A 26,145-nucleotide genomic window follows, 5' to 3' on the forward strand; every position below is an offset into this window, starting at 1 on the left:
TGTCGAGCTGATCATATAGGAGCATGTTTTGGTGATGTCATATCGCTAAACATCATGGGATTAGCACCAAAAATAAACTAATGGAGATTTTAAAAGGTAAAATACTGGAGTTATTGTTCACATTGAAACACTTGGACACCACAGTGTAATAAATGTATTTACCAGCAGTAACTCAGCCGCTAACGGAGTTGTTCCACGGCTTTTTTCCTCCACTTTTTATACTGTTTTTAGCCAATGTTGTCTATGGAAATAGACAAATGGAAAATGTGCTATAAATGTATGTTAACAGCTGCAAAGATGGCGGATCTCCATGGTAACTGTGGAACTGTCGAATTAAAAATGTTACGCGGTGTGCCTTTAACCTTTCCCTGTTTGAATATTTTCTTTTCTGAAGCTGATTAATTTAATTTTCCAATGCAACCTCAGACCCGGCTCGTTTGTGGTTTGATTCCACACGGACCAAAATGACGCATGCACTTTTACTTTCAGTTTCGTTTATCCTAAAGTGATACTGCGGCGCGCCGTCTGAGGATCAGGGCACTCCTAGCATCATAAACAAGGGACAAGGCGAACTTTATGATTATTGAACTTAAGATTTGATTGGAGATGGAAAGTGGCAGTCAGTACGTGAGTAAACTTAACGAGTTAGCTCAGATAAAGAAACTGAAACCGCCTGTTTACGAGGACCTGGGCTCCAGCGGACCAGATCATATGAAAGTGTAAGTGAAGCTGGACCGGCAAATCTCTCATCCATGTGTAAAAAGTGTCTCATCGGCGCTTTTGGGCTCGAGACACGTCCTGACAAAATCAATGAATTATGCTAGCATAGCCTACTCTTAGTTTCCATCAATGCATAAATCCTTGTGTTAAGCTACAGTTCAATGCACACCTTGTTATAGCCTCTCTAGCGCGGGGGTATCTTCATGTGCGCGCGCCCCACCCTTGTAGCCCAAAGTAAATTGTATCACTCTCTACAAATGCCAGTGTTGTACATCATAGGCCTATATGTGTGTTCTGCTTAGACATTTTTAAAGGAATGGATAGTATTATTTACATTTCTAGAGTACTTTAACAGGAATGTGATCATAATATTCCTCAACGCAACAAAGGGCAACTTCTTAAAAAAGGAGTAGGAGAGGAGGAGGAGAAAAAAGTTGTTGCCTGATCAAAATATAGTAAGAGTTATTTTAGAAGTACAATATAATGATTGTGTATTAGAATAATACAATCCATAATACAGAATGAAAAAACATCCTAGGCCTAAATGAATAGTTCTTGAAGATGGTGTCTTGTAGATGTAGCCCTATTCAGAAGAGTAACAAATATTTTACTCAATCAAGGAATATATTAGTACTTAATATCATAGATAATTGTCTTTCCTACGCAGTATTTTTTTATATTTAAGATAAGATAAGATAAGATAGCCTTTACTGATCTCACGATGGAGAAAGTTACTATTTAAAGAACAACTAACCCCAAAATCAACTTTTTTGTCTAGCTAAGTTGTATAAATGGGTATCTTATAGTGTTGTCTACATGTATCTGTCACTATTTTAACAATTTAGTGCATATTTGTTGAAATCCTGTCTTTGTGTCCAAAACCGTCTGTGTGGCGCCATCTGCACCTTATCGAGTGCATTACATGCTTTACTGTTGGTCTCCTTCGTGATAAGCTCTGAGCGGGGCGCTTACGTCAGCAGGAGGGCGCCGACGTCAGCGGCCTCTCTTCTGTGGAGTATAAAAGCAGCCCACTCCGCACACGCCCCCGTAGCGAGTTGGAGTTTGGAATAGCGAGTGTCTTTATATCGATTTTCAGGTTTGCGATTTATTAGCGTAGCTTTTAGTTAGATTTATTACATAGCTTTTAGTTAGATTTATTAGCGTAGCTTTTAGTTAGATTTATTAGCATAGCTTTTAGTTAGATTTATTAGCTTGTCGTAGTTTAGATAGTTATTAGATTTAGTTGTAGTTTAGTCTTAGTGAGAGATTAGTAGCATTTAGCATAAGAATTAGCTAGGTTAGCTGTATTTAGTGTTCTGTATTGTGTAATATTAGGTGTAGTGTTGTAGTCTTGTTTGTTAGGATGGGGAGAAAGTGTAGTGTTGTAGGTTGTCATAGTTCTGTAGGTTTACATTACTTTCCTCAGGACTTAGAAATTAGGCGCCAGTGGCTGCGCGCAATTGGCCTGGGGGAAAACTGCGAACTCCCGCCTCGTGCTGGAGTTTGCAACCAACATTTTACTTGCGATTCCTTCGCCAACTCCTTGGAGTTTGAGCTGGGCTACAGTAAGGCTCTTCGTTTGAAGAATGAGGCAGTCCCCACCCTTGCTCTTCCACGACTGAGCCCACCGACACTGCTGCCCCGCCAGCAGGACGATTTCAGGCGCCAATCTGAGGTGAGTGAGAATAACAACAACCTAAAACTGCTACTAATGTCATGTAAGTAGAATTTCGATAGTGCACGTTGAAATAGATTGTAGTAGTGTCTCAAACAATGCGGGATCTGGCGTGTAAATAAACTATGCACTGGGTGAGGCTTGTGGCTGCGTGTGCTCCAAGCGGTGCGCCCCGCACTCGTTCACTTGACTTGGGCAGAGAAACAGCAGTCTGCATCCATCAGCTGCCTGGCAACTCTCTAACCCCGCTCAAACAGAGAGCTATGAACCGCATGAGACGGTGAGCTGACAGTTACACCGCTGTATATTATGACATGTGAACTTTTAAAGTCTTTTGTAGCTAGCGGGAGTGGCTAATGCATCAGTCTGCACAACAAAGTTACGCTGAGACCGCGCGTAATTGTGCTTGAGACTGAGCACCAAACTAGTCTACATTTTCGCGATGACAGTAGCTTTCATATTTGACAACAGCTGCGCAAAACGTGAGTGCATCTACAAGCTAACCTATAAAGCTAACGGATAGCTATCATTTAATGTGTGGCTAAACTGACCGGGCAGGTGCCCGTGGCTCCGCGCGCGCTCGTGTGATATGTGATCGTGGTCAGTGAGGGGCGAGAGGGCTGACCACTCCAGGTGGACCGTATGGTTATTGGGTGCTCATGTGCTGGGATCCATATGTTGGCTTACGTTCACTAATAGGCATTAGACAACAATGAAAAGCACTAAGGAAATGTAACACATTACCCTTCTTCTGTAGTGTACATTTTAAAAATAATATGTATTTTTACGTTTTCAGCCAGTGACCAGAGAATTTGCCTGCCAGACTGATCCAGTCATTGTAAGGCATGCAAGTGTCCAGGCCAATGTGAAGCCGAGCAGGCGAAGCAAAGGTGATATCTCTTTTTATTGTTTATACAGTCATTTTATTTCTAAAAACACTCTGTTTTGTGTAAATGATAATTACGGCCATTTTTAACATGTTTGTTTATTTTGTTTGTGTTTTGTACAGCTACTCAAGCCCGGACCGCTTACACAAGCGTCGGTTGTGGGACAGGGGACCTGATGGAAATCCCTCTCCCTGACAGTCCCAGAGCAGCCTCTACACCTTTAAAAAGGAGAAGGTGTGAGGTGTCAGCGTCTGACTCCAGCTTCCACATCGATGACAGTGCCAGCACTGTGAACTGTTCAAGGTACAAAGGAAATCTAGCTTTTTAATAGAAAAAATATATACAGCGTCCTGGTTTTTTGAGGGATGAAATATCCTTTATTTTATATAGCATTCCCACTGAAGTCCCTCCACACAAGGACAAAAAATATATTGTTCACGAGGACCAACTGCTGGAGCTGTTCAGGCGATGTCCTGTCTGCACTGGTCGCTGTGCTGTGGACACCATCACCATCGGCACACTGCTTCGGGTCACTCAACAGTGTCCTCGCTGTGAGTTCTCCAGTCAGTGGTCCAGTCAGCCCATGGTGAACAACATCCCAGCTGGAAACCTACAGCTCTGTGCTGCTGTGCTGTTCACCGGCTCATCATTTAGCCAGATTTCAAAGGTACAGCACAAATTATTTTGTTTGGATTTTGTTTCCATCTATTATCAGTTGATAACCTATTTTTTCCTTTTATAGTTCTTGAGGGCCTTCAATATTCAGGGACTGTCAGAGCAGTGCTTCTACAGGCATCAGGCAAAGCTCCTCATCCCTACGGTCAACTGGCAGTGGAAGCTGGAGCAGGATGACCTCATCAGGGAGGCTCTTGAAAGCGGCTCTGTTACACTGGGCGGAGACATGCGGGCAGATTCACCTGGTAAATACATTTCATTAACATTTATCAGAGGTAAAAGTAAGCTAACGTACAACTTGCATTCGTGTAGGACATTCGGCCAAATATGGCAGTTACACGATGATGAATCTCAGTAATAACAAAGTCATTGACATCCAGCTAGTCCAGGTAATGGAATTCAAGGAATGTTTCAATATGTAATTTGGGATCACTCTGTGCATTTCAGCACCTAATTTATTTTTTGTCTTATTAGAGCAATGAGGTTGGAAACAGCGTGCGCATGGAGAAGGAGGGCTTTGTGCGTAGTCTGACTATGCTGGAAGAGAGGGGTGTCAATGTGGAGGCCATTGTGACGGACCGACACACCGGCGTGCAAAAGTTTTTAAGGGAGGAAAAGAAGGAAATCAGGCACTACTTTGACCCATGGCACATGGGAAAGGGTATGCATTTGGGGAATGCTGTGTAATATTATGGTTATTCTGCATTTAGTAAATATGTATTTTAAACTCTAGGAATTGGGAAAAAAATTGATGAGCTCGCAAAGAGAAAGAGCACCCAGGACGCTGGCCAGTGGAGAAAAAGCGTGGTAAATCACCTCTATTGGGCAGCTTCGACTTCCACCTCGGGACAAGAGGCTGTCGCTAAGTGGACGTCTGTGGCCAACCACATGCAGAATGTGCACACGCACGACAATGCCCTGTTCCCTCGGTGCCTACACGGGCCTCTGGTTGGGGAAGGGTCAAGAGTGTGGCTCAAACCAAGTAAGTTTTGCATTTGTTATCAGTAATACTGGCCCTTTACTCATTGTATTTTATGTACATTTCAAAAATGTAAGGTTGGCATTGTCATTCGAAACAAAAATTGCTTTACAATTATGTCATGGTAATTTACTCTGTAGGCACAGCAGCTTGTGAGAGGCTCAGTGACATTGTGTTGGCTCCACGCTTTGTGAAGGATGTGGAGAAAATCAGCCCGGTGTACCACACGTCAACCCTTGAGGCCTTCCACAGCCTGATAATTAGGTTCTCCCCCAAAAGTGCAGGCTTCTCCTTCAGAGGAATGTTAGCAAGGTAATACATACATACATTTAAAAAAAAAAAAATGTTGTGTGAATCTGTACCTAAAAATGTTGTAGGTTGCAAATTGCTGCCCTGCACTACAATGAAAATGCTACAAGGTCACATGCTACAACACTTGAAGGTGTACTGCGGTATGCGATAGTGTACCCAAAGTACAAACGTGGCGACTACACCGTGCGAGCCTTGAAGACCAGAGCTACCTCAGGTATGTCACATTAAAAACAACACAACCAATGCTTTTACAAAGACAAATGTTTTGTGCTTTGTTTACAGTCTACATTGACCAACTAATGGCCCTGCTGTTTGAAAGTGTGGTTGAGGATCCTCTCCCATACCAGGAGCACACAGACAAAGTACCTGTGCCTGAACCACTCTGTGCCCAGTATGAGAGGCCAGACAAGCAGGAGGCTGTGAGCAGGCACAGGTCCAGATTTTTCAAGAGGACATAAGGTGAGCATGTTAAGTTTTGGCTTGATTATTTTGTGTGGCAAATATAATACGTAGATTACATAGCTAGTTTATAATGCTAGACTATAGTGCTAGTTTAGCAAATGTAGAATAAGTAAGGATTAAACAACAAGAAGCTGTGTATTACACAGGTTTACTGCACAACGCAGAGTCAGTTTTTTCAGATGATTTATCTAAAGCGACTTCCACAACAATAGTAGCTTAATTTTTAATCATTACTGTGGAAATTGCTGCAGTGGAGTGATATAGAAGATGATTTTCAGACGAACTGTGCGATTACAGGGAAATAATGCACCAGTTACCATTAGAATTCTCAGATGATTATGGATTGACTGTGGAATATGCATTATTATATTTTCAGACTGGCCTGGCAGTATGGAACAAAATCTTTTCAGAATGCAGACTGTGTTGCCTGAGAGAAGTGGCTAACCATGAACCAAAGTCCAGTGGATGAAAAAAGCCCGTGTATGAGTGGTTTTCTGGATTTTCCAGCTTGAGGTGTGTGCAAGACAGGACTGGCCACTCATTTGAACTGTCATAAGTACCTGTAGGTGAGCACATCACAATATTGCTCAACTCGCATTAAAATTCTAACAAATGTAGCATAGGAGTATTGTATTTTACACCAGTAAGTGGGAGAATCGTTTTTAGTGTTGACCAATAAATGCATTTGTTGACACCTATCATTTTGTTTATATTACTATTTCCCCAAGTGGTTTATATTTCTTCTCATTGAAAACAGTTTTTTGCCTTATTGAGGACTATATTTTAAATGTAAATTAGAATGATGCTAACACATCTTGCACGCAAAAATGTATGCTGAGTTGTAACAGACTTTTCTTGTCCATGCAGAGTCAGAGGTGGAGAAAGAGGTGGAGAAAATGCATGCAAACCATTCTTCATGTCCACTGTATGTATCGGATCACACGGTGATGCATTTGATCAGTATATTGATGACAGACTTCCCTTTTAAAGTAATTCATGTCTTAGTGTGTGTTTTTTTTTTTTTATAACATTTCAATTCACATTTTCAGACGACCTCTCTATCGGGCAAAGAAAGAATGTTTCTGGAAATGGAGGCACATTGGACAAGGACAGTCGCCAACCACATATAGAACGATGGGAGTAAACATTGCAATATGAAGAATTCTATAAGCTGACATGCCACTGGACAACATAGTAGATGAAATCAATGTTCCATGCAAGATTTAATTGTAGACACTGATCAGCAATCCAAGAACAAAATGAAGCCTTTAGCTGTTTCTGTCAGATATTTCACAGGATGGTTTGGTGAGGTAGAACCAGCACCACTTTGTCTCTAGAAGCTGAAAACTTAATGGTGCATGTGTAATTATTTTAGTTGGTATTGCTGGATTGCAGGTTCTATAATGTGATGTCACACTCCCCAGTGGGGAGGCAGGAGCCAGTTTTTCATATTAACTGCATTACACTTTCACAAGTTGCAGCAAAAAAAATAAATGTATGGATTAAAAAAAGGATCACTAATTTCAGTCACTGGGTCCATTATCTTTCTTATACAAGACCAAACATTTCCTCAAAAATGAAATAATTGTACCTCTATATAACATTATTGGCCTTTAGAACACTAACCTGCAACCCAACAACTGTATAGCCATAAGAATCAACTTTGTCTCCCGTGCATTGAGAAGACCTGCATGTATGCATGCATGCAGCATACTGTACATGAGCTACTGCTACTTGGTTAATTTAAGCCATCCTGTAGCTCAACTGTGGATGCAAGAATTCAGCTTTACTGCTATGTTTTTAATGCCTTTTCCCCTCAAAACTGTAATTATATCAATCTAAAAGGCGTATCAAAGTTTGATGGATGATCGAGCCACATTTAAAAATTCAGTTCAGTGTGTTCTAGTTCTGATTCCATAAATTAAGTATTAAACAGTCAAGTTCGATATTGTATGGCAAGATTAATTTAAATTGTATTTGTTCAATTTGTTTATTGCACACATGTAGGTAGACTAAGTGAATAGAGTACCACATGCAGCTTGATCCTCAAATGAAATATAAACTGTCATTATTGATTGATTGATATTGTCGTAGTAAGATTAACAAAAGAATAATTGCTTTGGGTAATTGCAATGTTGTAAAAGCCAGGAAGTACAAAATTAAGTAAGAAAACTTACCAAAAAAAAAAGATCTATCATTTTCACTATTTCAACTAAATAAGCATACGTGTAAAGACTTTATTATAGCCTTTACTCATCATTTAGTGGTAGTTCAGTGCGTGTGTTACATTGGTTAAACCTGTAATTTACTAAATGTAGTAATAATAGAAATGACTTTGTGGACCCAAGAGCCTAATGTTACAGACCCTTAGTTAAGCCTTTAGATAAACATGGATGATTTATCTGCTTTATCTTCAATGACCAACCGAAAACTATTTCTAGGACAGTGTTCTTGCACAATATTTTTTTTTTTATGTGACATGTTTTGTGCACTTTGCTGTGAGAGAAATAAAATAAAGCTTTGTAATACATATAATAAAGTCTCTATACCTCACACATTCTCTGCTTGTGACACTGAGATACATCTGCAATGCTTATGTAGACCACAGTGAAAAGTCTACATCTAAAATAGATCGGTAGATTCTGAAAGCAGCCAGGACAGTTACGTTTGGTCCCTTAGCTGCGATGCTAACATCGATCTAGCTCAATGCTAAGCCGTTAGCTTTGTAAATGACAGCGGAATCACTAATAAAATAACCCCGCGCCTCAGAGCAGTCTCGGGTACAAGGCCGCTGTCTGCCACGATGCCTGTCCTGTGTAAAGAGAGCTGTAGAGCTGTCTCACCATGTTGCTAAATAAGTTAGCTCGCTGTGCTCGAACTTTGTTTACGAGGAGCGTTGCGAGTGCATCATTAGTCAAATGACTCAGGCCTGTCAATCAGACCCCGAAACCCCTCCCACCCCTCACCCCTCCCGCGTGCCCCTTAGTCCTCCAGGCAACGCCCCTTTTCTGTTGAGATTTTCAAATCTGACACTCTCAGACTGAGCCTCTGGAAGGGGGGGTTAGATACCCTTTAAATAGGGTGTGCCTATTTGCATGTGAGAAAAATAAACAAAAATCAAGGAAATGGTATCTATGACTACCAAGGACTTTGTGGGGACAAAAGTATAAACAGTACATAATAAGTAAACAGACTATAACAAAAAATGTTAAAGTCAGTGTTAGCAGTGCAGGTTTACATCATAGTGCAAGTGCAGGTAAGTGATTTAAATATAGGGATTATTGTGTGTATTCTGCAAGGGGTTTTTGCACATGCTACTTTGTTGTACAGTCTGACAGCAGTGGGGATGAAGGCCTTGCGGTATTGACTGTATATATTAATATTTGGTTTATGGTTATCATTATTATTTTGGTCGCCTCCCGCGGGAGGTGTTCCAGGCATGTCCTAGTGGGACAAGGCAACAGTTAAACAACATTCTATATCACTCTGACAACAGTTAAAGAACATTCTATATCACTCTGGGAACAGTTAAAGAACATTCTATATCACTCTGACAACAGTTACAAAACATTCTATATCACTCTGGCAACAGTTAAAGAACATTCTATATCACTCTGGAAACAGTTACAGAACATTCTATATCACTCTGACGACAGTTAAAGAACATTCTATATCACTCTGACAACAGTTACAGAACATTCTATATCACTCAGGCAACAGTTAAAGAACATTCTATATCACTCTGGCAACAGTTAAAGAACATTCTATATCACTCAGGCAACAGTTAAAGAACATTCTATATCACTCTGGCAACAGTTACAGAACATTCTATATCACTCAGGCAACAGTTAAAGAACATTCTATATCACTCAGGCAACAGTTAAACAACATTCTATATCACTCTGGCAACAGTTAAAGAACATTCTATATCACTCAGGCAACAGTTAAAGAACATTCTATATCACTCTGGCAACAGTTAAAGAACATTCTATATCACTCTGACAACAGTTAAACAACATTCTATATCACTCTGGCAACAGTTACAGAACATTCTATATCACTCTGGCAACAGTTAAAGAACATTCTATATCACTCTGACAACAGTTAAACAACATTCTATATCACTCTGACAACAGTTAAAGAACATTCTATATCACTCTGACAACAGTTAAAGAACATTCTATATCACTCTGGCAACAGTTAAAGAACATTCTATATCACTCTGACAACAGTTAAACAACATTCTATATCACTCTGACAACAGTTAAAGAACATTCTATATCACTCTGGCAACAGTTACAGAACATTCTATATCACTCTGACAACAGTTAAACAACATTCTATATCACTCAGGCAACAGTTAAACAACATTCTATATCACTCTGGCAACAGTTAAAGAACATTCTATATCACTCTGACAACAGTTACAGAACATTCTATATCACTCTGACAACAGTTACAGAACATTCTATATCACTCTGGCAACAGTTAAAGAACATTCTATATCACTCTGACAACAGTTAAACAACATTCTATATCACTCTGGCAACAGTTAAAGAACATTCTATATCACTCTGACAACAGTTAAACAACATTCTATATCACTCTGGCAACAGTTAAAGAACATTCTATATCACTCAGGCAACAGTTACAGAACATTCTATATCACTCTGGCAACAGTTACAGAACATTCTATATCACTCTGGCAACAGTTACAGAACATTCTATATCACTCTGGCAACAGTTAAAGAACATTCTATATCACTCTGACAACAGTTAAACAACATTCTATATCACTCTGACAACAGTTAAAGAACATTCTATATCACTCTGGCAACAGTTACAGAACATTCTATATCACTCTGACAACAGTTACAGAACATTCTATATCACTCTGGAAACAGTTAAACAACATTCTATATCACTCTGGCAACAGTTACAGAACATTCTATATCACTCTGGCAACAGTTACAGAACATTCTATATCACTCTGACAACAGTTACAGAACATTCTATATCACTCTGGAAACAGTTAAACAACATTCTGTATCACTCTGGCAACAGTTACAGAACATTCTATATCACTCTGACAACAGTTACAGAACATTCTATATCACTCTGGAAACAGTTAAATAACATTCTATATCACTCTGGCAACAGTTAAAGAACATTCTATATCACTCTGACAACAGTTAAACAACATTCTATATCACTCTGGCAACAGTTAAAGAACATTCTATATCACTCTGACAACAGTTAAAGAACATTCTATATCACTCTGGCAACAGTTAAACAACATTCTATATCACTCTGGGAACAGTTAAATAACATTCTATATCACTCTGGCAACAGTTAAAGAACATTCTATATCACTCTGACAACAGTTAAACAACATTCTATATCACTCTGGCAACAGTTAAACAACATTCTATATCACTCTGGGAACAGTTAAAGAACATTCTATATCACTCTGACAACAGTTACAAAACATTCTATATCACTCTGGCAACAGTTAAAGAACATTCTATATCACTCTGGAAACAGTTACAGAACATTCTATATCACTCTGACGACAGTTAAAGAACATTCTATATCACTCTGACAACAGTTACAGAACATTCTATATCACTCAGGCAACAGTTAAAGAACATTCTATATCACTCTGGCAACAGTTAAAGAACATTCTATATCACTCAGGCAACAGTTAAAGAACATTCTATATCACTCTGGCAACAGTTACAGAACATTCTATATCACTCAGGCAACAGTTAAAGAACATTCTATATCACTCAGGCAACAGTTAAACAACATTCTATATCACTCTGGCAACAGTTAAAGAACATTCTATATCACTCAGGCAACAGTTAAAGAACATTCTATATCACTCTGGAAACAGTTAAACAACATTCTATATCACTCTGGCAACAGTTAAAGAACATTCTATATCACTCTGGCAACAGTTACAGAACATTCTATATCACTCTGGCAACAGTTAAACAACATTCTATATCACTCTGGCAACAGTTAAAGAACATTCTATATCACTCTGGCAACAGTTACAGAACATTCTATATCACTCTGACAACAGTTAAACAACATTCTATATCACTCTGGCAACAGTTAAAGAACATTCTATATCACTCAGGCAACAGTTAAAGAACATTCTATATCACTCTGGCAACAGTTACAGAACATTCTATATCACTCTGACAACAGTTACAGAACATTCTATATCACTCTGACAACAGTTACAGAACATTCTATATCACTCTGACAACAGTTAAAGAACATTCTATATCACTCTGACAACAGTTACAGAACATTCTATATCACTCTGACAACAGTTACAGAACATTCTATATCACTCTGACAACAGTTAAAGAACATTCTATATCACTCTGACAACAGTTAAACAACATTCTATATCACTCTGACAACAGTTACAGAACATTCTATATCACTCTGACAACAGTTAAACAACATTCTGTATCACTCGGACAACAGTTAAACAACATTCTATATCACTCTGGCAACAGTTACAGAACATTCTATATCACTCTGACAACAGTTAAAGAACATTCTATATCACTCTAACAACAGTTAAAGAACATTCTATATCACTCTGGCAACAGTTAAAGAACATTCTATATCACTCTGACAACAGTTAAACAACATTCTATATCACTCTGGCAACAGTTACAGAACATTCTATATCACTGTGGCAACAGTTAAAGAACATTCTATATCACTCTGGCAACAGTTAAAGAACATTCTATATCACTCTGACAACAGTTAAAGAACATTCTATATCACTCTGGCAACAGTTAAAGAACATTCTATATCACTCTGACAACAGTTAAACAACATTCTATATCACTCTGGCAACAGTTACAGAACATTCTATATCACTGTGGCAACAGTTAAAGAACATTCTATATCACTCTAACAACAGTTAAAGAACATTCTATATCACTCTGACAACAGTTACAGAACATTCTATATCACTCTGACAACAGTTAAAGAACATTCTATATCACTCTGACAACAGTTAAACAACATTCTATATCACTCTGACAACAGTTACAGAACATTCTATATCACTCTGACAACAGTTAAACAACATTCTGTATCACTCTGACAACAGTTAAACAACATTCTATATCACTCTGACAACAGTTAAACAACATTCTGTATCACTCGGACAACAGTTAAACAACATTCTATATCACTCTGGCAACAGTTACAGAACATTCTATATCACTCTGACAACAGTTAAAGAACATTCTATATCACTCTAACAACAGTTAAAGAACATTCTATATCACTCTGGCAACAGTTAAAGAACATTCTATATCACTCTGACAACAGTTAAACAACATTCTATATCACTCTGGCAACAGTTACAGAACATTCTATATCACTGTGGCAACAGTTAAAGAACATTCTATATCACTCTGGCAACAGTTAAAGAACATTCTATATCACTCTGACAACAGTTAAAGAACATTCTATATCACTCTGGCAACAGTTAAAGAACATTCTATATCACTCTGACAACAGTTAAACAACATTCTATATCACTCTGGCAACAGTTACAGAACATTCTATATCACTGTGGCAACAGTTAAAGAACATTCTATATCACTCTAACAACAGTTAAAGAACATTCTATATCACTCTGACAACAGTTACAGAACATTCTATATCACTCTGACAACAGTTAAAGAACATTCTATATCACTCTGACAACAGTTAAACAACATTCTATATCACTCTGACAACAGTTACAGAACATTCTATATCACTCTGACAACAGTTAAACAACATTCTGTATCACTCTGACAACAGTTAAACAACATTCTATATCACTCTGACAACAGTTACAGAACATTCTATATCACTCTGACAACAGTTAAACAACATTCTATATCACTCTGGCAACAGTTACAGAACATTCTATATCACTCTGACAACAGTTACAGAACATTCTATATCACTGTGGCAACAGTTAAAGAACATTCTATATCACTCTAACAACAGTTAAACAACATTCTATATCACTCTGGCAACAGTTAAACAACATTCTATATCACTCTGGCAACAGTTACAGAACATTCTATATCACTCTGGCAACAGTTACAGAACATTCTATATCACTGTGGCAACAGTTAAAGAACATTCTATATCACTCTAACAACAGTTAAACAACATTCTATATCACTCTGGCAACAGTTAAAGAACATTCTATATCACTCTGACAACAGTTAAAGAACATTCTATATCACTCTGACAACAGTTAAAGAACATTCTGTATCACTCTAACAACAGTTAAAGAACATTCTATATCACTCTGACAACAGTTACAGAACATTCTATATCACTCTGACAACAGTTACAGAACATTCTGTATCACTCTGACAACAGTTAAAGAACATTCTATATCACTCTGACAACAGTTAAACAACATTCTGTATCACTCTAACAACAGTTAAAGAACATTCTATATCACTCTGGCAACAGTTAAAGAACATTCTATATCACTCTGACAACAGTTAAACAACATTCTATATCACTCTGGCAACAGTTACAGAACATTCTATATCACTCTGGCAACAGTTACAGAACATTCTATATCACTCTGACAACAGTTACAGAACATTCTATATCACTGTGGCAACAGTTAAAGAACATTCTATATCACTCTGACAACAGTTAAACAACATTCTATATCACTCTGACAACAGTTACAGAACATTCTATATCACTCTGACAACAGTTACAGAACATTCTATATCACTCTGACAACAGTTAAAGAACATTCTATATCACTCTGGCAACAGTTACAGAACATTCTATATCACTCTGGCAACAGTTACAGAACATTCTATATCACTCTGACAACAGTTACAGAACACCCCAAACTAAACGAGAAGAAAATGTTCAGACATACATCCGCTCGACTGATTTCGAGCGGAGCGTGTCTCTCCGTCCACGCTCTGATACCTGCAGCAAACGACGTAACTCTGGATTAACATCCAGACAAACTTCTCTGGAGTACAAACGCTTAACTTATCGCTGTAAGAGCCAGCGCTGAAGGACAGGGGCTAGCACCATCGGCTAGCAAGCTGGTGGCCAGCTAGCCCGCTACCTACTCCAATCATGCCCCCACCAAACAAGAAATGCTGGTGCAGTACTCCGGAAAATCGAACTGTGATACAATGCTCTAATTGTCGGCACTGGATCCACTACCTATGCTCTGGATTATCGATGAAACAACTTGATGCAGTCATCCACGAGAAACCTGGCCTCTACCTGTGTAAAACATGCTCTCTTTCCGGGAAAGTGGCAGAAATTAAGCAGCAACTTTTCGAGGCTAACAATACTGACTCAATCTATTGTTTCTCCGATTCAATGTATGCCATTATGAACTTAGATGTGCCCGCACTGCTATCACTCCAGGTCGCTACCAATGTGGAGACCATGCTAACTGCACTTAACTTAAAAATCGACAACTCATGTCAAAATCAGCACGAGTTAATGCAGAAAGTTAACTCTCTGGAAAAAAAGCACACTGCTGAACTCGTCACGAAGCCATCCTATTTGGATATAGCGAAGCGACACACTATGAGGAATGGATCTATGGAAAAACTTCAACTACCTCGGAGTTCACCACGCCCACAGCGCCTTGTGAATCCTGATCATACTATTGTCATCGAACATGTGATAAATCCTACAAAATATGCAAACACACTGGAGCTTAAAAAAGCATTGGAGAACGAAAATAACTCAATCATTGCTGACATCTCAAGCGCTAAGGTCATCAGCAGTGGTAAGATACTGCTGGAGGCTATTAATGCTTCAGCTCGAGACACTATCTATCCTAAGATTGAAAGTGCCCTACGCACGGTATTTGGTGAGAATGCAACTATGAGACACATGACAGCTGAACGCTCATCACGCAATGAGTCAGTATTGATCCGCGGTATCCCTGCAGAATATAGCATTGATTCTATTGAAACAGAAATTACCACTGAATACCCAAGTGCCACGCAAACTATTAGCCTTTTGAAACCCGGCTCGATCAATAGATTTCAAAGTGTTAAAGTCACCCTGCTGGACAAAAATGAACTGAGTAGGATCTTATCCTATGGTGTCCATATCGGTCTCAGTATATTTCGTGTAGAGCCATGGATAAATCCACCTCTTCAATGCTATAAATGTCACAGATTTAACCATGTATCAACTGCATGCAAATCACAACATCGCTGCATTAATTGCGGTGACAGTCATGCCCCTGATAAAAACTGTATGAGTCCTGCCAAATGTGCAAACTGTGGTGAGGCGCATAAGGCAAACTTTAAAGGCTGTATTATACGCCGATCCCTAATACTGGACAGGCAGTCTTTACATCCTTTGCAAAATGCAGGTTGCTAGCACCAACATTCGAGGTCTCATCAGCAATTTTGATGAAGTGACTGCCTTTCTCCAGTCACACTCTGAAATACTAATCCTCAGCCTCACAGAGACTTTTCTGACCCCAACAGTTCCAGACGTGGCAATAAGTATACCAAATTATGCCTTTATGCGTAAAGATAGAGGAAGAAATGGTGGTGGAATCATCATATATTATAAAAACCATAGCCAATATGGAGGAAGCACCCCATGAAACAATCTGGTTCACTCTCAGTACAAAAACTGTTGCACTGTTCTGTACAGCATATTGGCCACCCAATAATGCAGAAGATCTCACCTCACATATGGCTGGCAAACTTTCGGAATACAAATTTGATTTTAACACTGTTCCAATCCTACTAGGTGACTTTAATGCTCACCATAGCCTATGGCCTTTCTGCAACTACACTAATCACGCGGGACGACTTCTTAATGATTTTATGGCTGACTTCAATATGGATCAAATTGTTGATGTCCCCACCAGAATTACCACAACATCACAATCTTGCCTGGACCTAGTTCTCACAATCAGTCCTTCATTAATTAAATTTGAAAGAACACTACCACCTATTGGCAAATCAGATCACTCTATTGTACTTGTATCTCTGCCAGATGAATGTGACCAACTCAGCAGTGCAACTCAATCCACTGGATTCATTCATCATGTAACAAATTGGACTGAACTCAATGATCTCTTTAATAATGTTGACTGGAAATCTTTACTTGACAGTGATTCTATTGAGAAAGATTGGCAAAGTTTCATTACAACCTATTTCTCGCTTCTGAATGTATGTGCTAAGAAAATTCCAGCACCTCACACTTTCACGAAAGACAAATTATGCTGTGATAAGACCTATGCTGAACTCAAATAAAAAAAAGCAAGAGCTTGGAAAGATTACACACTCTCTAAAACCTCACAAGCATACAACCTATATCGAACTGCTCGCAATAAACTTAAAGCATATCTGCAAGAAACAAAAAAGAAGGACGTTAACAAAGCAATGGAACAAATGGCGCACTCGGTTAATACTTCCAAAAAATGGCATAAATTGGCAAGAAAGCTCTATGTTGGTACCAAAATAACTGATGCCATCCCTACAATAACCACAGCGGATGCTTCTGCATCTTGTAACTTTACAAAAGCAACACTTCTTAATAACCATTTTACGTCTAAAGGACAGAAGCCCAACTCTAATATCTTGTTCCCACCTTTACCACTCAGTACATCTAAAGTTCTCTCCAACGTCTATTTTGACCAAATAGACATTTTGAAGGCACTAGCTACGCTTGATCCCTCAAAATCCACTGGTCCAGATGGAATAACCAACCTGATTTTGAGAAACTGTCACGAAGCTTTAGCGACGCCTCTGTACATTTTATTCAAAAAGTCTATTGACACCGGAGTCATGCCCCAAGCCTGGAAAACGGCACACGTGACACCGATTTACAAAAACAAGGGCAACAGGTCAGATCCGCAAAATTATCGACCAATTTCAATAACATCAAATGTGGGGAAGATACTAGAGTCGGTCATCAACAAAAAACTGTTGGAGTTTTTGTGTACAAACAACTTAATATCAGCTTCGCAATTTGGATTTCTACCACGTCATTCCACCACTGACCAGTTGAGCTATCTCTACCACAAATGTCTATCACTAATGGAGAAAAGATTCTCATGCTGTGCTGTTTTTTTGGACTTAGCAGCTGCATTCGATTCTGTACCGCATCCTGCAATAATTCAAAAACTTCCATCATATGGAATCCGTGGAAATCTCTTTCGTTGGATTGTAAATTACCTCACGGACAGACAGCAGGCTGTCAAAATCAACAATATTCTGTCAGAAATGCGTTCTGTCCACTCAGGCGTGCCTCAAGGAAGCACCCTGGCTCCCACTCTGTTTGTGCTGTTCATGAATGATCTCTCACATCTGATTCCTGGTGAAATCCAATCATCAAGCAAGCCTGGGACTGTAAACGATTGTCTTCTCTATGCTGACAACACTACACTGTTTGTTGCATCCCAACAGCTCCCTCTAATGGTGGAGAAAGTAAATGAAGATCTCCTGGACATTGCTAAGTGGGCTGAAACGTGGGGTATGTAATTTAATCCAAGCAAAACCAAAGCAATGTTTCTCTCCAAAATGCAAAATGCAAACATCGACATCAAGTTCATGGGCTGTCCAGTCGAAATGGTTAATGAACATCTCCATCTAGGATTTTGGATTACAAGCAATCTCAAATTTGACAAACAAGTGGACTACGCCTGCCGAAAGGCGGCATCTCAAATGTTCCTCCTTCGTAGACTCTCCCTCTCTGTTAATGACAAGAATCTATTAACAAGACTGTATAAATGTTATATTCTACCTCATTTTGAATATGCATCACCTGTCTGGGCCGCTTTGAATGTCACACAAACTAACCGCTTGGAAAAACTCCAACGCCGAGCCATTAGGATTATACTACACTACTCCTACACGCAACCAGTTACAGATGGGGACTATGAAGAACTCAAACTGGCTCCTTTAAAACACAGGAGAAACTTTGCAGTTATGTGCTATGGCTACAAGCTGTTATGAGGATCACTTCCAAAGGCTCTCCAGTCCCTATGTCCAACTGTTAAAAGAACTCCTGTTGAAACACGGAATAAAACACTTGTCCATCTGGGCATCGAGTTCCCCACGAGTCGAGCACTGGACCGATCTCCATTTCTATTCGCAACAAAGCTACTAAACAAAATTCCAGAACTGTGGGACTGTCCTACTTTGGACTGTTTTAAAAACAAATTATGGGACACTGATAAGAGGCTCATCTTTGATGTTATGTTTTAATATTCATGAACCAGCCGTCAATGCCCTTGGGCACGACGTTTCTACGTCAAAGTTGTAATAAAAAAAATAAAAATTAAAAAAAAATCTATATCACTCTGGCAACAGTTAAAGATCATTCTATATAACTCTGACAACAGTTACAGAACATTCTATATAACTCTGACAACAGTTAAAGAACATTCTATATCACTCTGACAACAGTTAAAGAACATTCTATATCACTCTGACAACAGTTACAGAACATTCTATATCACTCTGACAACAGTTACAGAACATTCTATATCACTCTGACAACAGTTACAGAACATTCTATATCACTCTGGCAACAGTTACAGAACATTCTATATCACTCTGGCAACAGTTACAGAACATTCTATATCACTCTGGCAACAGTTACAGAACATTCTATATCACTCTGACAACAGTTAAAGAACGTTCTATATCACTCTGACAACAGTTACAGAACATTCTATATCACTGTGACAACAGTTACAGAACATTCTATATCACTCTGACAACAGTTACAGAACATTCTATATCACTCTGACAACAGTTAAAGATCATTCTATATAACTCTGACAACAGTTACAGAACATTCTATATAACTCTGACAACAGTTAAAGAACATTCTATATCACTCTGACAACAGTTAAAGAACATTCTATATCACTCTGACAACAGTTACAGAACATTCTATATCACTCTGACAACAGTTACAGAACATTCTATATCACTCTGACAACAGTTACAGAACATTCTATATCACTCTGGCAACAGTTACAGAACATTCTATATCACTCTGACAACAGTTAAAGAACATTCTATATCACTCTGACAACAGTTACAGAACATTCTATATCACTCTGGCAACAGTTACAGAACATTCTATATCACTGTGACAACAGTTACAGAACATTCTATATCACTCTGACAACAGTTACAGAACATTCTATATCACTCTGACAACAGTTAAAGAACATTCTGTATCACTCTGGCAACAGTTACAGAACATTCTATATCACTCTGACAACAGTTAAAGAACGTTCTATATCACTCTGACAACAGTTACAGAACATTCTATATCACTGTGACAACAGTTACAGAACATTCTATATCACTCTGACAACAGTTACAGAACATTCTATATCACTCTGACAACAGTTAAAGAACATTCTGTATCACTCTGGCAACAGTTACAGAACATTCTATATCACTCTGACAACATTATATATATTCTTTATCTATTTTTGCATGTACTTTTCTTGCTGTCTGTACAATTAAAATTAATCAAAGAAAGTTGTTGTGTTTACTACATGCGAGAGGAGAGTAACTTCACACTTCAACCCACTCTCTTGAGCAGCTAATTATGCTCTAACTGTATATTATTACTTATTTTTATTTAGGGGCAGACATTATAAGTTTTTACTTCTTTTTGCTCCTGTTCATTCATGCTAAATGCTGTTGTTGCATTTTTAAATGAATGAAATAAATAAAAAAAAATGAAAAAAATTACATGACTCTATGTAAGCGAATGTAACTTATTACTACCTACAGCTTCATTAATGAAAATTGCAATATATATTGTGTACAACAGATTCACGATGAGAGTGTCCTTTGCCGGTGAAGTCTTTCCTGAAGGTGTGGGAAGTAAAAAATTATACGCAAAACATCATGCTGCAAAAAATGCATATGAAAAGTTGATGAAAGAAACACAGGAGCCACCAGCCGCAGCTAAAGAGGTAAGCAACTGAAGCATATAAGACATGTACTGATAAAGCTCTAAATATCACTTTACTTCATACTGAACCATTTTCAGCCTGCAGGCCAAGATGAAAACAATGCTTCAGGACGAACAGGTGAAGAAGAAGGACTTTGGTAAGCAAAAGTGTGCCAAGCTGGTCTTTGAATTTCATTGTTCTGCAGTTAATGATCATGTTACATGTTTACAGTGAGAACCTAAGTAAACTAAGAGTAAGCAAAGTGGACATCGGCTTCACAAAGAAAGTAGACTATGTGTCACTCATCAACAAACACTGCCAGATTAAAAAGATCACTCCTAACTACATTGAAGTGAAAAGAGAGGGGCCATCACATAACCTCCAGTAAGTCATAGAAGTTTACAGTAATACATTGTAATAAACTTTTACTTTATACTCTTACATTTTCTGGGGTCTCCTGCCTCTAAATGACACAGTCTCTCACAGTCTCTCAAACCAACTAACTTTATGGTCTCTTTCATCACATGCTTAAATCCTCCGTCCTTGCAGCACCAGCCTCAGTCTACCCAGTAATATTCTCCTACAGTATATTGCCATATACATCAAAGTGAATCTATCTCAGTCAAACTTCTAAATTTGTCACCACAATATCTCCCAAGAAGGGGTTAGTCCTATAAATCCAGATGATAGGTACATGGGATTGGGGTTTTGGATTGGAGGCATGGTGTTGGGAGTCAATGGAGGGAGAAACATATACGAGGGTGTGAAGAACATACCTCACATCGATTATCTGAATGTGAATGTATATGTTTTCCCCCATCCATACAAATCATGGAACAGATTGTCCCTCTGATACATATTCATAATTGTCTTTCTTCTTGTAAACTCTTGTAAATGTTCTAAACCATCCACAGATTTACTTATAGCCTGCAGCTCAACAATCAACAATATCCGGAGGGAAAAGCAAAGAACAAGAAAGAAGCCCAACAACTTGCAGCTCAGTCGGCCTATTTGGTTTTACGAGAGCAGCCGGACTGGGACAGTAAGGTATAATGCAATAATGTGCCATTTTTAAACAAAAATACAAATAGTGACAGCCTCTTCGCATACTGTAATTAATTGCATATTTATTTGACCAGATAGAGCAGGGTGATTAAGTTTTGATAAGTTTATATTCTTCGAGCCCGTCAGTCAAAACCGGTTGCCTCTGCATCACCACACCTGTCATGACTCACTGGCAAACCCTTTAACCCTGTTCCTCCAGAGCCGCTCCCACGGCGCCATCTCTAGAAATTTGCTCCAATGACAACATGTTTTAGATTTTCTAGACAAACTAAAATATGACTTAAACAATTATGTTATGAGGCTAATAACAAAAAAATGATGATGATCTGTGATGTTATTGTGATGTTGTTTGTATGTGTTAGATGTCGGTGGGATCAGCAGTGTCTGAAGATGAAGCATCAGAAATAGCATCAGCATCAGCTATACCATCAAGTCTTCTGTAAGAATAAAATTATAATAATTGCAATCGTCAATCACTGAGCTCCAGTAATCTATTAAATTATATTTGTCCAGGGAGCCTGGGTTTTCTGCACAAAGCAGTCAGTCCAATGGAAGTGACTGGATACAATTCGAAGGCTCATCTAAACCTTCCGATGTTCAAGGTTCCTCCAGTGTTCAGGTATTTCCGGAATATAAGCTCTTCTAGATTTATCTGTGATGCAGTTGTTTAGAGGTTCCATTTATAGTAATTACTGTGTTACTTATTATTTAAGGACACTGGGCCTGAAAAAAACAGTGAAAATGGTTTGACTTCCTCTTTAGAGCCTTCAAGGTCTGTTCTTTTAATTATGTAAAAAATGCATTTGTGAATTGTAAATTATTCATGTGTTCTCTGTTTCGACAGGTTTGAATCAGACTTTGACTGTATCACGTCTCTTGGAAAAGGATCGTATGGTTGTGTTTACAAAGCACGACACAAAGTAGTGGGGAAGTACCATGCAATAAAAGAAATATGTTTTAAAAACTCACCGTAAGTGTTTACTTTGTAAGCAGGACTTTAGTGGAGAAAAAAAAACTGACATGTTTTGTTGTTTTTTTAGCAAAACTCTGCGCGAGGTGAAGGTTCTGGAGAGTCTGAGCCATCCAAATATAGTGCGATACTTCAACAGTTGGCTTCAAGACACTGGATACAAGTATGTGACAGTGACCTTACATCATAAGATTGAATTAATTAAAGGTGTTGATTTAATTATTATTATTATTATTTAGTTCTGAGGTGAAGATCAATACCAAATTCCTCTTTATTGAAATGGAGTTGTGTGAGGGAGGAACACTCAGACGTTGGATATGTAAGGAGAACAAAGAGCCTGCAGAAAAGTCACGTCGAAGGCAGAGTTTAGAGTTCTCTCGCCAAATCTTAAGTGGTGTTGAGTACATTCACAGCAATAAGCTCATCCACCGCGACCTAAAGGTAAGGACAACCTGTATTATTCAAGTTTCTTAGTGTTTGAATTACAATATTTCTGAAACGTCATGTTTACTGTCTTTTGATATTAGCCTGAAAACATCTTGTTTGGACAAGATGGGATTGTCAGGATTGGAGACTTCGGTTTGGCCACTCAAGACTATGACGATGGGGAACTTGTGGAGAGGACCGAGGACAGTGGAACCCGCAGCTACATGGCTCCTGAACAAGTGAGATAATGGCTCTGTTATTCATCTATGATACAGATGGCTTCCCCTGTCACATCTGCCTCATTAAATTACATGTATTTTGCATTATTGTTGAACAGGTTGGTGTAAACTATGACCGCAAAGTGGACATCTTTGCTTTGGGCTTGATCTTTTTTGAGCTGTTTTGGAGAATAGGTACTGGCCACGAAAGAATCAAGGTATGTAAAAAAAAAAAAAGTACAGTAGGTGAACAGGTTAATGATGTGTGTGTGTGGTTGGTGGTTAGCGGGGCCGATGGCGCAGACAAAACGAATGAATACGAGACCAGTGAATTTATTTCTCACATTAAGTACTTCTAAACAAATTAATTCTGTGATAAAAGCCAGCTTCTTCCAGCTTAGAATTCTAAGTAAAGTGAAAGTTTATCTTTCGCAGATCGATTTTGAGCGAGTTATTCATATGTTTATATCGTCGTGTCTTGACTATTGTAGCTCGCTCTATTGTGGGCTGGACAAATCCTCACTCAACCGCCTACAACAAGTCCAGAACGCTGCTGCACGCTTACTGACAGGGACAAGGCGGTGGGAACATATCACTCCTGTGCTGGCCTCCGTCCATTGGCTGCCCGTCAGCTGTAGAATTGACTTTAAGATCTTGATGCTTGTGTTAAAATGTCTTCATGGATCTGCTCCTGAGTATCTCTCTGAGCTTTTGTCCGTTTATGCCCCAGTCAGATCAGTAAGGTCTGCGAACCAGCTGTCTTTGAACGTGCCCAGATCCCGTTTAAAGACGCGAGGAGATCGAGCGTTTAGTGTGGCTGCTCCCAAATCACCCTAAATGTCAGAGCTGCTCCAACCATAGAAACCTTTAAGACTGCCCTTAAAACACATCTGTTTGCGTTGGCGTTCTATTCAAGCTGAGCTGTATTATAACTCTATTGTGTGTGCTTCTCTTGTTGTTTTGTACTGTAATTTTATATTGTGTACCTGTATGTGAAGCACTTTGGGCACCTAGTGTTGTTGTAAGCGTGCTATACAAATAAAGTTGCCATTGACATTGACATTGTATAATGCGTATTTGAACTTTTTTCCCCCCTTGTCAGATCTGGGCAGATGTCATACGTCAGAACTTACCCAAAGAGTTTACTGAGACTTATCCAATAGAGGTACAGTTATATGTATAATTGTGCTGCAGCTTATTTTTCACTTCTTTACTCGTGCTACTGCTGTTAGTATTACCTGTGCTTATATGTGCTATGACAACAACCATTTCTTCTGCTACTGTTTGTTACCTCTGCCGTCCACCTCTCCCCACTACCTCTTCTGCTGCTGCTATTTAATTGATAATATTACATTTAACACAAGTTGTGATATTAAAACCAATACACTGCAATACTGCTAGTTTTGTTATCATGCTCAATGGTCAGGACACAAAATGCCATTGCTGTCTCTACTGCTAAAATGCATCTAAAAACTGCTACTAAAGTCTTTGTGGGAATTGTACTTCTCCAGCTGCTACAGGCTTACGTGTTTTTCCTCTCTCATCAATATCTTTGACATTTCATTTAGTGTCTTAACTGTTTTCTTTTATTTCAGAGCCGCATCATCAAAACTATGTTGAGTCAAAACCCTGAAGTCCGACCAGAGGCCAGCGCACTAATAACTGAGTTAAAGAGGTGGACTGAGAGCCTGGAGGGAAATACTGACCAAGGAAATCAAACCATCTAATCATTACATAGAGTTAAGGGCAGGGGCGGACTGGCCATAGGTCCATTCTGGAGGAGCACAGGAGGGCTGCTGGCTTGAGGGTCATCAGCCTGTAAGGGGATGCTACTACCCGGCCTTGCAATTGCACAGTGAAGCAGCAAAAAAAAAAAAAAAAAGCTCTATTATATTTGTTTAACAGCTCTATTGGTGACACAGCAATTGCGCAATAACATTGTGCCTATTATAAATTGATGTCAAAATATGTCTTTGTGGACATGTGTGTTTACACTAACTTGGGCCGGGCTGGTCAGAGTCCAGGGCCATTTTTTAGTCCCAGTCCGCCCCTGGTTAAGGGTGACATCATGCATGAAAAGGGTTCTTTAATTTGCACCAAATGTATTGCTCCGGTGCCTTTGCTGTTGCACTGACAGCTCTTATGCTTTTAAAACTGTTACATAATCATGTTCCATAGAAATAGAAATGTCATGAATTTTACTTTTAAAAATCATTTTAATCATTAATCATATTGCCTTGTTAAATTTAATTATGAACTGTCCCTGGGATTAAAAACAAGGAAAAAAACAAAGTTAAGTGTGAACTGTGTTTTGTGGGATTAGAGATTATAGATTTTTAACACAAGTATGGCTGTACTAATATATAATATACTTGCACATAGATACAGACGGCATCTCTGGAATCGCCCATATATGGTCATTTTTGAAAACAGTTAAAGGGGGGGTATTATGCAAAATCGACTTATTCAAGCTTTACATCATGATATTATGTCATTCCCTCATTAAAAACATGCCTGAAGTGTTGTCTTGGCACATTCACGTATTTTTGTAGCCTGGCTAACACCAGACTAAAATCACAAGTGATATTTAGTGGAGGGGACCACCAATTCATTTTCTCGTAGGAGAGGTGTGGTTTATTGGGCGCTACGAAAAAAAAAAAAGTCTATCATGCGTCTGGACGTAGCCATAACCAATCGTATCATCGTATGAGATGACGTATGACGTACCCGCTGTAAACTTTTGAGCTAAATTATTTAG

General features: G+C 38.8%; 2 protein-coding genes across 2 annotated transcripts; both read left to right on the forward strand.

The window, feature by feature from the left end:
- Positions 1 to 594: 594 nt before the first annotated feature.
- Positions 595 to 25,129, forward strand: LOC306965380 (interferon-induced, double-stranded RNA-activated protein kinase-like). The gene is made up of 15 exons (XM_079559776.1): positions 595 to 719; positions 20,585 to 20,729; positions 20,807 to 20,865; positions 20,940 to 21,092; positions 21,623 to 21,755; positions 22,136 to 22,212; positions 22,287 to 22,392; positions 22,487 to 22,545; positions 22,618 to 22,743; positions 22,814 to 22,906; positions 22,983 to 23,184; positions 23,271 to 23,408; positions 23,507 to 23,605; positions 24,490 to 24,552; positions 24,983 to 25,129. Exons 1-15 carry the CDS (start codon positions 607 to 609, stop codon positions 25,112 to 25,114), a joined length of 1,698 nt encoding a protein of 565 aa, XP_079415902.1. The 5' UTR covers positions 595 to 606; the 3' UTR covers positions 25,115 to 25,129.
- On the forward strand, positions 3,864 to 4,489 carry LOC306965090 (uncharacterized protein; the record flags this gene model as incomplete). The annotated part of the gene is made up of 4 exons (XM_079559334.1): positions 3,864 to 3,949; positions 4,025 to 4,202; positions 4,270 to 4,365; positions 4,485 to 4,489. Exons 1-4 carry the CDS (start codon positions 3,866 to 3,868, stop codon positions 4,487 to 4,489), a joined length of 363 nt encoding a protein of 120 aa, XP_079415460.1. The 5' UTR covers positions 3,864 to 3,865.
- Positions 25,130 to 26,145: the final 1,016 nt, after the last annotated feature.

The sequence above is a fragment of the Gobius niger genome (genome assembly GCF_951799975.1).
Source record: "Gobius niger genome assembly, chromosome: 7".
NCBI lineage: Eukaryota > Metazoa > Chordata > Actinopteri > Gobiiformes > Gobiidae > Gobius > Gobius niger.

Excerpts from the sequence above, each read along its gene's own strand:
- LOC306965380 (XM_079559776.1), top strand. The coding sequence starts at position 607 with ATGGAAAGTGGCAGTCAGTACGTGAGTAAACTTAACGAGTTAGCTCAG. Across the intron at positions 22,213-22,286 it reads GCTATACCATCAAGTCTTCT|GGAGCCTGGGTTTTCTGCAC; the intron begins GTAAGAATAAAA and ends ATATTTGTCCAG. Across the intron at positions 23,409-23,506 it reads GCTACATGGCTCCTGAACAA|GTTGGTGTAAACTATGACCG; the intron begins GTGAGATAATGG and ends ATTGTTGAACAG.